Source organism: Chanodichthys erythropterus, chromosome 24 (genome assembly GCF_024489055.1).
Source record: "Chanodichthys erythropterus isolate Z2021 chromosome 24, ASM2448905v1, whole genome shotgun sequence".
NCBI lineage: Eukaryota > Metazoa > Chordata > Actinopteri > Cypriniformes > Xenocyprididae > Chanodichthys > Chanodichthys erythropterus.
Genome location: NC_090244.1, coordinates 25,120,900 through 25,135,531, shown reverse-complemented (window position 1 = coordinate 25,135,531; position 14,632 = coordinate 25,120,900). Strand labels below are relative to the sequence as shown.

The following is a 14,632-nucleotide window of genomic DNA, read 5'->3' as shown; positions in this document are numbered from 1 at the left end:
AAATGATAAAGTAATTAAATTAAGTAGTTTAAATTGTTGTTTTTTTTAATGAACAAAAATAGTCAGCAAATTCTGATCCTCTAATGCCTGAAACATTTTCACTGAATTTTTTAATGGTAGAGATACTGCAAGAACATCATTGATTGAAACTATTTTGGACTCAGAAAATTAACTTGGCATTTAAAGTACGTAATAAAAAAAACAAACATATAAATCCTCCTGACTTTTGAGAATTTACTTTATTAGACATATTTAAAAGCCATACTTTCACATTCTTGCAATTCATAATCAATATTGATTTCATCTGTTATCATTACTGTTATAATGTTAGTCTCGATGTCTTTATTTGCTCGTCAATTTGGTGATCTTTACCGAACGAGAGTTTTGACTCGGACTTGAGGCTCGTCCTCATTAGTGCCACTAAACTTTATCACACTTCATGGTTTAATTACATTCCTCATGAATTATTCCTCTGTGTTTTATCACCATGCTCCAAATATGAATGCGGAACGAGTCCGGAAGAGGACGAGGGATAAACATTAATTAAAATCATAAGAGGACAGGGAGTGTCAGTGGATGTGATTGGCACTTGGGCTTGTTTGTGATGGAGAGGGTTTGATGTGGGCGGAGGGTTCCGCTGTGCTGGGATTTGAAATGGGAATGTGCTGTTTTGTGGGGGAACGGCCGTGTAAATGTTTAATGAGGATACTCGTTCTGGAGAATTTCCTGTACTCTAGCTACCATCATGTTTCGGCCTTGCACTGTAATGGCTGGGTCTGCCCGCTTCAGGTGCCACATGGATCTACGGCATGGGGAGGGGAGACTTATGTTTAGTCGTCCAGTTTAAACCATAAGTGTTCAAAGGGCCTCTCTGGGTGGCACACTGTATCATGTAATATATATGAACAAAAATATATACCTTATCTGTACTTTCTTGGAGTTCTATGTATTTTTGTAAGCTATACCTTTAAATCAATTATCATGGTAGCCGGAGCAGTGGATGGTGGTTGGATGATTTCATCTGCACAGTTACTGTATATTGGATGGTGTCTGATGCACAATAACTTACACTCTCACCCAACATACATGCAGCCAGATGCTCTCTGTTCTGTGTACAGGGAGGCGAGGCGAGGCAAGCATTATTAGTGTAAATAGAGTAGGTCATGCATAAGAGCTTCTGTCTGCGTCACTTGAGTGCCTGAACATCACTAATCACTGCGCATAGAATCAGTTGTTTATGTAATCAATTGCAAGAATATGTGTTTGTAGATTTTTAGGTTTATTAGATTAGGTTTATTGTCTTCTCTTGTTTTCATTTGCAGTTATGGGTTACATTTGGGGTCTTCAGTTATTTGGTTATGTATTAATTTGGGCAGTTAGAGTTATGGGTTATATATTGAGTAATTGTTGTGTTATTGGTTATATATTCATTGGGGTTATAGGTCAGTGATGTGTATATTTTCTGTCATGTGGATTCTTATTTTGACATTTTGTTCTGTTTCCTTTAGTTCCTGTTTCTTGCTCTGTTTAGTCTTGGTTACTAATTAGGCTATGTCCTTGTTTGTTTCTATAGTTACGTATTAATCCCACCTGTGTCTTGTTATGTTCACCATGTAAATATTCTCCTTGTTTTGTTCTATTCCCTGCTGGTTATAATCTTAGTTTTTATGTGGTTAGCATGTATATTCTCTGAATGTTTCTGTTTGTCGGATTAACGACTATTTCTATTGATTATATGAGTTGTGTATGTTGGATTGCTACCACATCTGACAAGGTCATTGGTTATATATACAATTTTGGTTCATTGTTTATTGGTTATATATTCATTTGGTCCTGCTGTTGTTATGGGTTGTGATTTTGTGTGATTTTAGGTGATTGCTTTAATGGTATACTGTATGCAGTTGGAGTTATGGGATATATATTTAGTGTATGGGATACACTTTACATTAGAGTTATCGGTTTTACTATATTCCTTTGGGCTTATGGGTTATTGGTTACAATATATTCAGTTTATGGGTTATATATTTAGTTGGGGTTTGTGTAATTGATTATATATTAATTTACATTCATAGGATATATACTGTATATTCGGTTGGTGTATATTATTATGGGATATATATTTAGTTAGGATTATAAAGAATGTAATTCATTTAGGCAGTGGCGTCATTTCACCAAAAGCAAGGGTATGACACCAATCTTACTCCCTTGACAGTCCCACTTTCTTCACACAAATTTTTTCCAGCACTTCAAAGCTCATTGTTGCTTTCAGGCTACAAAGCTGGGAGTACTAAATGATATTCAAAGTCATGTTACACGCTTAACATTAACATTAAATAAAGCACATAAATATTACCTGATATTAACACTGCCATACTTTGTGTTGTTGTTCCAGCCACAACTTAAATAGAATTTAGAAAGAGTTTTTAAAAAATAGAAACTGTTTCTAAAATATAATCATCGTGTGTCACCGTTGCGGCTGGTTAGGACAACCGGTAACACTTTACAATAAGTAAAGTAAATATACAGTTGTTCATTGTTTGTTCATGTTAGTTCACAGTGCATTAACTAATGTTAGTAAATGTTGAAATTAACATTAACATAGATTAATAAATGCTGTATAGGTGCAGTTCATTATTAGTTCATGTTAACTATGTTATGTCATGTTATGTAATTAACTAATGTTAACTAATGAACCTTATTGTAAAGTGTTACCGGACAACCTGTAACTTCTTTGTCCCGAAATGTGGGTATTGTTTTCAGAGAAACGAAGCGTCGCATTTTTTCCAGTCAAGTGAATACTTTGCATGTCAGAATGTTTGAATCCAGACCACTATGCAAGTTCAAGTCCATTTACTAAACATTTTAAATATATAAACCTGTAGCCTATGTTCTGTCATATCCAGTATTTACAATAAAATAACAACACAATTTACTTGCCTCAAACAACTCAGTATGCATTAGTATTATTATTATAATTATTGTTTTTTTTTATCTATTTCATCCATTGCCAGATTTAATATGTGAATTATATTATTGAAATAAATACATTTAGCGTTGTCAGGCTGTTTGTGCTTAATGGATAAAACAACGGAATTGCGCATTCAAGTTTATGGGTGCTGTAAATTTTACCTGCAACAAGATGGCACTGTTTTCGACACTCTTGATGCTTTGAAACCTTTCCCAAAACATTTAGAGAAAAGCTTCAAAGATTTAATAAGCTTAATTTCTTCATCTCTACTCAATAGTTTTAGGCCATTTTTGCAAATGTTTCAGTCGAATTTAGCTGTTTTAGAGAGCATTTGCACATTTTGAGCCTGTTTTTAAACATTATTAACTATCTGTAACGTCATTTTTCATATGTGGAAAAAAACGAAACTAAACTAGTCAATCAGATTTCTTTTCACCCATACACACGTTTGACTTTACAACACACAAACGCACACCTTTATGTATTCTCATTCTCTCTTTCTCTCTTAATATGTCGAGTGTACTCAGATAGATTTTAATAATCAATTTAAAAATGATGTAAAAAATAAAATAAAAACGGCATTAATTAGCACCCTCTCAAGGTACGCACAGTGCGTACAGCCATACAGCTGCAGGCGCCACTGGCGTTGATCTTACATGACACGAATATAACAACCAGATCACTTTAATTTACTCACTTTTCTGTTTTATTTAAAGGTGCCCTAGAACTTTTTTTAAAAGATGTAATATAAGTCTAAGGTGTCCCCTGAATGTGTCTGTGTAGTTTCAGCTAAAATACCCCATAGATTTTTTTAATTCATTTTTTTAACTGCCTATTTTGGGGCATAATTAGAAATGAGCCGATTCAGGGTGTGTGGCCCTTTAATTCTCGTGCTTCACGCCCCAAGAGCTCGCGCTTGACTTAAATAACATAAAAAAAGGTTCAAACAGCTAATATAACCCTCAAAATCAATCTTTACAAAGTGTTCATCATGCAGCATGTCTAATCGTGTAAGTACAGTGTTTATTTTGATGTTTACATTGATTCTGAATGATTTTGAGGCTATGCTCCGTGGCTAACGGCTAATGCTACACTGTTAGAGAGATTTATAAAGAATTAAGTTATGTTTATGCATTATACAGACTGTAAGTGTTTAAAAATGAAAATAGCGACGGCTCTTGTCTCCGCGAATACAGTAAGAAACGATGGTAACTTTAACCACATTAAACAGTACATTAGCAACATGCTAACGAAACATTTAGAAAGACAATTTACAAATATCACTAAAAATATCATGTTATCATGAATCATGTCAGTTATTATTGCTCCATCTGCCATTTGCTATTGTCCTTGCTTGCTTACCTAGTCTGTTGATTCAGCTCTGCACATCCAGACATTAATACTGGCTGCCTCGATCATGGGCTGGCATATGCAAATATTGGGGGCGTACACCCCGATTGTTACGTAACAGTCGGTGTTATGTTGAGATTTGCCTGTTCTTCGGAGGTCTTTTAAACAAATGAGATTTATATAAGAAGGAGGAAACAATGGAGTTTGAGACAAGCGAAAAAAGTCAGTGTGTGCGAACAGTTAATAAGTGAGAACAATATTGAGATTTTTTTTTTTTCCTTATTGAGGTTTTACTGTAATGATTCACTTGTCTTTGCACAGTCAGAAGAGATCAGTGTGTGTGTGTGTGAGATTTCCTTCTATGATTCACTGCCCTGCAATATCACATTTCTTTTTCTCGCAATGTTACATTGATACTTCATGTCTGTGTTGCTGTTTTTATTTGTTTTATTTATTGATTGTTTCATTTAATTCCTGCAATTAATGAAGAACGCATCTAAATAAGACAAACCTCTGAAAATGAAATTTCTCAGTCAGAGCTGCTTCAGTTACACATGGTGCAAAATGATCCCTCAAGTGAGATTGAGAGTGATATCACAGATTCATGCGCTTGCCGCAGTTTCAATCACGACTCAGTTATGACACTGTGATGCGTTGCAATACATTGAATCACAATGATGTATATTGCATCTTGGGATAGTTGGCAATACCCTGCCGTACCTGAATGTTCATAATGGCTGAAGCGAAGGAGATCAATAAACCACTGAACATAGGAATAAAACCACTGATATATTTATATCAACATGTGATTCTGAGTGCGTATTTGTATTGAAACTTTGTGTATCTAGTGAATCTAGTTTATTTTAGCATATTTTATTTTACATTATTCATTTAGAGTTCATTTTAATGTTAGGTTAATGTGTTTTTTTAAAGTAATGGAGAGCTTGATTTTCTTTAAAACCTTTTAAACAGGACTTTATTAACTCCTATTTCTTAATTTCTTTCTTTCTACTACAGAAACCTCTTGGACAGAGACACCTTCTCAAAGTCTGATCCAAGTAAGCTTTTTGGTATCACACATATCACAATTATAAGAAGCTTATCAATTTATTCTAGCATGCATTGAAACATTGTAGGTACAAAGATTGGTTTATCTGAAAGCTGTCTGGGTTCAAATTGTGATGCAGTTAACACACTCATCAACAGAGCTCTGATCCCTATAGGGAGCATCATTAGTGTGCAAAATTTTACCTGCCTGCTTTAATTTGTATGCATTTTTATTAGAAAGCTTGATTGTGCATGAAACCCTGCTGTATGTGCATATTCTTTCATATGCAGGAGAGCTTAATTCTCATTTGTATTTCTGTGTGTGGTTTTGTTTTGATTGCATATTCACGTGTTGTATGTTCACGTGGGTTGTGACTGTATTGTGTAATCCAGATGTTCAGCTAACATTCACAGCTTTAATGAACATACAGATGCGTTTGACTGCAGGCCTGCATTGTTCATTCTGCTGTATGGCTGATTACACTGACTGTTTCTGACACACACACACACACACACACACACACGCAAACATTATATGCTCTAAAAGGTTTTGTTTTGATTATTTTTTCTGCTAAGAAAATTCTATTTTCATCTTGAAATTGGGCCAATTATATTGTTCGCAAAGTACGTAACTTTTCTGCCTTCCTTTAAAGGAGTCATATTCTACACCTTTGCAACATTATTATATTGAGTTGGTGGGAGGTTTTATTCTAATTTCCTTACGGTTGTGGTGTCATAATCATGTTGATTTTTGAACGTCTGTTCTGAAGTAATTTTGAAATCATATTTAAAGAACCTAAGTGGACTGAGGTCTCTGAAGTTTTGGGAACATTTTGTGTTTGGAACAGTTAGCACAAAGTATATTTTAAATATGGTGTGACAGCTTATTTGCATACAGTCAGCTGAACACATAGCCTTTACAGTTTACTCCATTTTATAATGCTTGCACGAACACAAGTGGTTGACACATATGCAATAATAAGTTTCATCTTTCTCCTTTCATAAGATTTGACCAATAAAAATGTCTTGGAGGTACTGTGCTTATCAGTGCGGGTGTCTGTTGTTGTTTTGGTCTCCAGTAGTTTTGTGCTGCTACGGCTCTTCCATTTCTGAACTGTGCATGAGATGGAGCGGGACATGGAAAATGAAGGCCTGGCTATAGCCTACCCGCAGCTTAAGACAACTTTTATTTTATTTCACACACAGCACAGAGAAACATCTTTCTAATAAACCGACCAAACTGCCTGACAAGTGATAGACGAAACTGACAATGATTTTATCTTTTTTAAACAAATGAAAGGCAATGTGGATAAAACTTCACAGCCACGATGTACAGAACACCACACAAAGATATAGAAGAAAATTTATAAAAACATTTTGGATCAATAAACCTTAATATATATATAGATAGATAGATAGATGGATGCAGATTTATTAAAAAAGAAAAACTGAAATATCACATGGTCCTAAGTATTTAGACCCTTTGCTCAGTATTTAGTAGAAGCACACTTTTGATCTAATACAACCATGAGTCTTTTTGGGAAAGATGCAACAAGTTTTTCACACCTGGATTTGGGGATCGTCTGCCATTCCTCCTTGCAGATCTTCTCCAGTTCTGTTAGGTTGGATGGTAAACGTTGGTGGACAGCCATTTTTAGGTCTCTCCAGAGATGCTCAATTAGGTTTAAGTCAGGGCTATGGCTGGGCCATCCAAGAACAGTCACGGAGTTGTTGTGGAGCCACTCCTTCGGCCATTGTCTTGTTGGAAGGTAAACCTTCGGCCCAGTCTGAGGTCCTGAGCACTCTGGAGAAAGTTTTCTTCCAGGATATCCCTGTACTTGGCTGCATTCATCTTTCCCTCGATTGCAACCAGTCGTCCTGTCCCTGCAGCTGAAAAACACCCCCACAGCATGATGCTGCCACCACCATGCTTCACTGTTGGGACTGTATTGGACAGGTGATGAGCAGTGCCTGGTTTTCTCCACACATACCGCTTAGAATTGAGGCCAAAATGTTCTATCTTGGTCTCATCAGACCAGAGAATCTTATTTCTCACCATCTTGGAGTCCTTCTGGTGTTTTTTAGCAAACTCCATGCAGGCTTTCATGTGTCTTGCACTGAGGAGAGGCTTCCGTCGGGCCACTCTGCCATAAAGCCCCGACTGGTGGAGGGCTGGTCATCCCAAATGTCTTCTATTTAAGGATTATGGAGGCCACTGTGCTCTGAGGAACCTTAAGTGCAGCAGAATTTTTTTTGTAACCATGGCCAGATCTGTGCCTTGCCACAATTCTGTCTCTGAGCTCTTCAGCCACTTCCTTTGACTTCATGATTCTCATTTGCTCTGACATGCACTGTGAGCTGTAATGTCTTATATAGACAGGTTTGTGGCTTTCCTAATCAAGTCCAATCAGTATAATCAAACACGGCTGGACTCAAATGAAGGTGTAGAACCATCTCAAGGATGATCAGAAGAAATGGACAGCACCTGAGTTAAATATATGAGTGTCACAGCAAAGGGTCTGAATACTTAGGACCATGTGATATTTCTGTTTTTCTTTTTTAATAAATCTGCAAAAATGTCAACAATTCTGTGTTTTTCTGTCAATATAGGGTGCTGTGTGTACATTAATGAGGGAAAAAAATTAACTTAAATGATTTTAGCAAATGGCTGCAATATAACAAAGAGTGAAAAATTTAAGGGGGTCTGAATACTTTCCGTAACCACTGTATATATATGTATATATATAAATAACTGCAGAAAGGCCACACAGATAGATATACATTTTATATGTCGGCAAATCAAATTACATTGTCTGTGCGAACAAGCTTTAACTAATCTACAGCACAACATTGATGCACCAAAAAAAAAAATAATAATAATTTAATAATAAAATTATAATTTTTTATCAAACATTAATTTACAGAATTGAATTAGAACAGAATATGCCGTTCTAATAAATGAAAATAGTCTAATTAAAAAAAATTAAATATGATCAAGTCAAACTGCAAAATGCCTGAAGTGCAGCAGATATTCAAAACACAAGCCACAAATAGTTAAATTAAATAACCCAGAGAGATCAATAAAGAAATTAAAATGAAAGAAATTATTAAAATAATGAAAGTATAGCCAGAATTGTCAACTTTGTCTTTTTAACTGCAGAGGCAATAAATGCTAAACTGGAGTGGCAGTCTTTTTAGCTAAACATTCACAACATCCAAAAATCAAATTACATCCGGCTTCTATAGTCAGCTCATTGGCCGGCAGAAGCGCGACACAATGTTTGTTGTTGTTGAATTCTAGGACATGAGCTGTTGGCACAACTTGCATCATACATTTTTTGGATCATCTTTTACCATTTCAAAGTGCATCCAATTGTACACTTTATCCCAGACATTGTTAAAGATTTAATCCCTGCCGCAAAGATGCTCCTCTGTCGGTCACGGATCATGGAAGTGAAACTTAAATCTGTCACAAGGGTGGTTGGATTTATTCACGCACATTAAAAATATTTATTAAAAGCTTCTTTCTTTTCACATTTTATTTATAGTATTAACATAATAGGCTGTGTATTAACCTATTGGGAAAGAACCGGTATGTCTATGTAAAATCAGATATGGAGCGCCCCCATATCTCGTCTCATAACACCTCTGCGATGATTCAACTGTGTGAAATGTCAGCCTGGTCTCATTGTTAATACGTAGTTATTAATACGTAACTTTAAAAGACACAAAACGTACATATTTGTACGTTTTGAATGGTGCTAAAACGTACAAATACTGACGTAATTATGGCACCAAAACGTAAACATACTTACGTTTTTACTGCGAATAAAACGTAAAATATTTACGAATCTTTCATGTCATAAAAATATATGTATAAAATATATATAAATGTTCCCTTTTTAACATTTTTAGATGAATGTAATATCCCTAAACCCCACCCCACCCCGAACCTAAACCTACCCATTTTATACATAACGTTAAAAGAATAAATCATAATGGACAGAAATGTGTAGGAAACTGACAATTTTAGTAAAAATATGACATTAAAACGATATTTTGAGCCACTTATCCTACACCTTCCCCTAAACCTACCCATAACAATTTCTTAAAACTATACTGTTAATAAATGAAAAACAGACAAACAAGCGTAACGTTAATCACAATCATTTATTTTTTGCAAATATGTCAAAAGTGGTACCAAAAGTTAAAATGATGATGAGTTCCAGTCGCAGTCCTCTCTGGCTGTAACGTAATAGTTTTTATAGGGTACAGAGCAGAATATAATTTATTAATCCGTGAAATTATGAATCTGTTCTTCTCTCCGTGAAGGCGCGCACTCATTTCAAATGTCAATCCACTGAAACACGGCATATCGCAATCTGCGACGAAGCAGGTGAGAACCAATGAACGTTCGATATCAGTGCCGTAAACCATGTCGTAACGCTTCTCGAGGGTGGCGCAGGCGCACTGGCGCTATTTTTTAAATTTGAATCATAACGTGCGCGGGCTTTGACTGTGACGGTCGCTTTTGCTGAGAATGAAGGTGAAGATCGACAGATAAAGGGCTGAATTTGAATCTGTTCCTCGCAAACATATGGATTCTAAAGATATGGAGTACAGCAAACAAATAAAATGGGTGTGATTTGTTAATTTATGTTGTGCTTTGGTGTATCTTATGGTTGTATTGTCAGTCACTGCATAGGAAAAAAATCGCACAGCAAAATATTACAAAACGATTATAGAAATGTTATTCATTTTAAGGTTTCAAAGTGTAGTCTCGTTTAACATTATGTAACGTTAATGACAATTGAACACAACATACTTGAATCATTAAAGCCACGATTTTAATATTAATACATGGTAATTCATATACATTCACACTTTACGTTAGATGTTTTACGTTTTTTAAGCTGCTAATACGTACGCTTTAGTGCTATAAATACGTTAATGTTGTACGTTTTTGTGTGTATGAAAACGTTAGTAAATGTACGTGTGGTAGAACCACACTTCACGTAAAAATACACACGTATTCTCATGAGATCACGTTGGAAATGTACTGCCTACATTTTTGCAAAACTCCAAAAACATACGGTAATATACATACATTTTAACTGATGTTTCCAGCTGAAATGAACACTAGAGGCAGTAAAACTCAATCTTTTATTTCATTTCACACAAATTACAATTACAGGGACAGATTATCAATTAATAAAGACTTTTGCACAGTTCATTGTATAATACTATGTTATCACTTGAAAATATTTTTACCATAGAGCATGATTTCTAAACAGATTCATTTATAAGTTTGCATCACATAAGCTCCATATGTATGGATTTTCTGACATAGTAAACTTGTTTGGCTCATCTGATACAGTATTACACTTGCGGTGTGGGGCGCTAGTGTACGAGTCCTGAGAAATTAGTCAAAATCTGCTAAGGGGTATTAATGGAGCAACAGTTTTAAATTGAATATACAGAAACAGCATTTTCATAGGTTTAAATAAAAGATTTTAGTTAAAAGAGACAATAAAAACAAATTCAATGCATCAAAACCACTCCTTTCCTAGTGAGAAATGTAATTTATTTAAGCCACAAAAAACTTTATTCCGTAAAAAATAAATAAAATGAACTACGCAAAAAGCATTTTGAACATCTCTAGGATATTTTATAATTACCCAAAAATCAAACATAGCTCACCTCTTACGCACAGTGTCATGTCTGTCAAAAACGTAGGCTGGCTGTCGATTGGAATATTAGAACTAAAAACATCGACATAACTCACTCATGGGCATCAGTCACTTCACTGAATACTTGCTGGATAAGAAATAAATAATTATTACCTTACAATCCATATGTTTTCAAAACGTCTCGGTTACGTATGTAACCCTCGTTCCCTGAAGGAGGGAACGGAGACGTACGTCAGTAGTGACCGACGAATTGGGATATCGCTTAGAGAGCCCTATCATCTTCGTGTAAACTAAAACAAGCCAATGGAATTGGCGTGCGATATTTGCATAATGCGCACCGCCCCCGACAGGTGTATATAAATAGGAAGCAGATGCAATCGCACTCTGTTTTTCGCTGAGGAGACAACTGGTGTCCGCACTACAGCGAGGGTACAGAAACTGTGGCGACGGGACGTATGTCTCCGTTCCCTCCTTCAGGGAACGAGGGTTACATACGTAACCGAGACGTTCCCTTTCAGTCGGTCACGTTCGACGTACGTCAGTAGTGACCGACGAATTGGGATCCCAACTAAAGCGCCACAGTTACGAAACCCCTTCCAGTGCCCAGCACAAGCTCAGCCGCCCATAGCACCGGCTGGCGGTGAAGGGGGCGAGCTTACACCGAGAGAGTCTACTGCTGTCTAACCACTACCCACTAAGTAAACTAGACACACTGGGGAAGCGAACCCGTAAGGGACGCTGCGGAGACCACTACCTACCCAATGGGGGAGGAGTTTACGTGGGAAATACACACATGGACTGGCCCGGGGGGCAGTACGCATATGGAGTCCCTGGGATGGCTCCACCTGGTAGGGGGAGACTCATCTGACAGGTGACAGCAGAGCTGGCTCTGCTAAGGGAAAGACACGGACTCGGCCCGTAAGGAGTTTTAAACCGTGGAAAATACACATATGGGACCGCTCACGTAGAGGGGTCACGACATATGGGCCCCAGCCAACAGACAGCGTCAGCGACGGATGTAGGCCTGGCATCAGACACTCCGCAATGTCCGAGCCGAAGGGGGAGGCGGAGGAACTCGACAGGGTTCGCCAAGCGGGGAACGCGACTGGAGTGAAGGTATGCACGTATCCGGCCAGTGGCGGGAATGGCATTGCAAGCCGACACTTAGAGTGGGTACAACACGTCTACCGACTAGTGGATGCGAGTACACGTGAAGATACCGGCTCTACACGTAGGCTATAAAACCTAGCGAACGTGTTTGGTGTCGCCCAGCCCGCAGCTCTACAGATATCTGTCAGCGAGGCGCCATGAGCCAGCGCCCAGGAAGAGGCCACCCCTCTGGTGGAGTGGGCTCTCAACCTGAGCGGGCAAGGCACGCCCTGGGATTCGTACGCCAAGGCGATGGCATCCACTATCCAGTGGGCCATCCTCTGCTTGGAGACAGCCTTTCCCTTCTGCTGGCCTCCGTAACAGATGAAGAGCTGATCTGAGGTCCTGAAGCTTCGCGTTCTGTCCACGTAAACGCGCAGAGCGCGGACGGGACAGAGCAAAGCTAGGGCTGGGTCTGCCTCCTCCGAGGGCAGCGCTTGCAGGTTCACTACCTGATCTCTGAAGGGAGTGGTAGGAACTTTGGGCACGTATCCAGGCCGGGGTCTCAGGATGACGTGAGAATCACCGGGCCCGAATTCTAGGCACGTTTCGTCGACCGAAAATGCATGCAGATCCCCTACCCTCTTCAGGGAAGCCAATGCAACCAGAAGAACCGTCTTAAGAGACATTAGTTTCAGGTCGACTGATTGCAAAGGTTCAAAGGGATGACCCCGGAGAGCTGTGAGAACCAGGGTCAAATCCCAAGAGGGTACGGAGGAAGGGCGAGGAGGATTTAGTCTCCTCGCCCCCCTCAGGAATCTGACGATCAGATCGTGTTTCCCCAGGGACTTACCCTCAACTGCGTGGTGATGTGCGGCAATAGCGGCAACATACACCTTGAGGGTGGAGGGAGACAGCCTTCGCTCCAACCCATCTTGCAGGAAGGAAAGCACGGATCCGACCGAACATGATCGGGGGTCCTCTCGGCGAGAGGCGCACCAATCGACGAACAGGTTCCACTTCAACGCATAGAGACTCCTAGTGGAAGGAGCTCTAGCGGAAGTGATGGTGTCTACGACCGCTTGCGGGAGATCACTCAGAACCTCCGCATCCCGTCCAGGGACCACACGTGGAGGTTCCACAGATCGGGACGCGGGTGCCACAGGGTGCCCCGTCTCTGAGTCAGGGGGTCCTTCCTCAGAGGAATCGGCCAGGGAGGTGCTGTCGCGAGGAGAATGAGGTCTGAGAACCAGGTCCGAGTGGGCCAGTACGGAGCCACTAACAGAACCTGCTCTCGTCCTCCCTGACCTTGCACATGAGTTGTGCGAGAAGGCTCACTGGGGGAAACGCATGTTTGCGCAGACCCGGGGGCCAGCTGTGTGCCAGGGAATCCGTGCCGAGCGTGCCGCCGGTCAGGGAATAAAACCACTGGCAGAGGGCAGTTTCCGGGGAGGCAAACAGGACTACCTGGGCCTCGCCGAAACGCTGCCAAATCAGCTGGACCGCCTGGGGGTGGAGCCGCCACTCGCCCGCAAGTAGATGCTGCCGTGGCAGCTCGTCGGCTGCACGGTTGAGCACACCTGAGACACGAGTGGCCCGAAGGGACCTCAGATCCTTCTGACTCCACAACAAGAGATGGCGGGCGAGTTGCGACATGCGACGGAAGCGTAGACCACCTTGACGGTTGGTGTACGCAACGGCCGCAGTGCTTTGTGAGCGGACTAGAACGTGCTTGCCTGACAACAGCTTCTTGAAGCGGGCCAGCGCAAGACGAACCGCTAGCAACTCGAGGCAATTGGTATGCCAATGCAGCTGAGGCCCCGTCCAAAGACCTGTCACTGCATGCCCGTTGTACGTGGCCCCCCATCCCGTGGCAGAGGAACGAAGGGTCCAACCACCGGACAAGGGTGCGACGGCAGCTCGATGTCACGGGGACACGGAGCGTGCCGCACTGCCATGCCCATCTCGGGACCCGGCCGCGGAGCCAGTGTTGAAGCGGTCTCATATGAAGCAATCCGAGCGGCGTTACCGCGGCTGCAGATGCCATATGCCCCAGGAGCCTCTGAAAATCTTTCAGTGGAGCCGCTGTCCTGCACTTGAGCGAGCTCAGGCAGTTCAACACCGACTGGACGCGCACCTCGGTGAGACGCGCAGTCCGTGCGACCGAGTCTAGCTCGAGACCGAGACAAGAGATCCTCTACCCGGGGTCGAGTTTGCTCTTGTCCCAGTTGACCTGAAGACCCAACCGGCTGGGAGCTACAACCATGTCGGGTAGGACTTTGTACTGACATGCCCGACCCTCAAACGCAGACCGACCTAGGAAGGGTCTGTGTCGAGGCAGAATCGAGACATGAAAGTACGCATCCTTCAGGTCTATTGCTGCAAACCAATCCTGGGGACGGTCCAGGATTGGCCGTAGCCCACCGCCCTTTTACGGTACAATGAAGTAGGGGCTGTAGAACCCCGACTTCACATCGGCTGGAGGGAC

The 14,632-nt window shown here is 40.6% G+C and overlaps 1 protein-coding gene across 1 annotated transcript in view; it reads left to right on the top strand.

The window, feature by feature from the left end:
- cpne8 (copine VIII) overlaps positions 1-14,632 on the top strand; it is a 94,256-nt gene that overhangs the window by 2,448 nt on the left and 77,176 nt on the right. Inside the window, exon 2 of the mRNA XM_067379195.1 lies at positions 5,336-5,376. Within this exon, the coding sequence (XP_067235296.1) occupies positions 5,336-5,376 (41 nt within the window). The remainder of the gene's footprint in view (positions 1-5,335; positions 5,377-14,632) is intronic.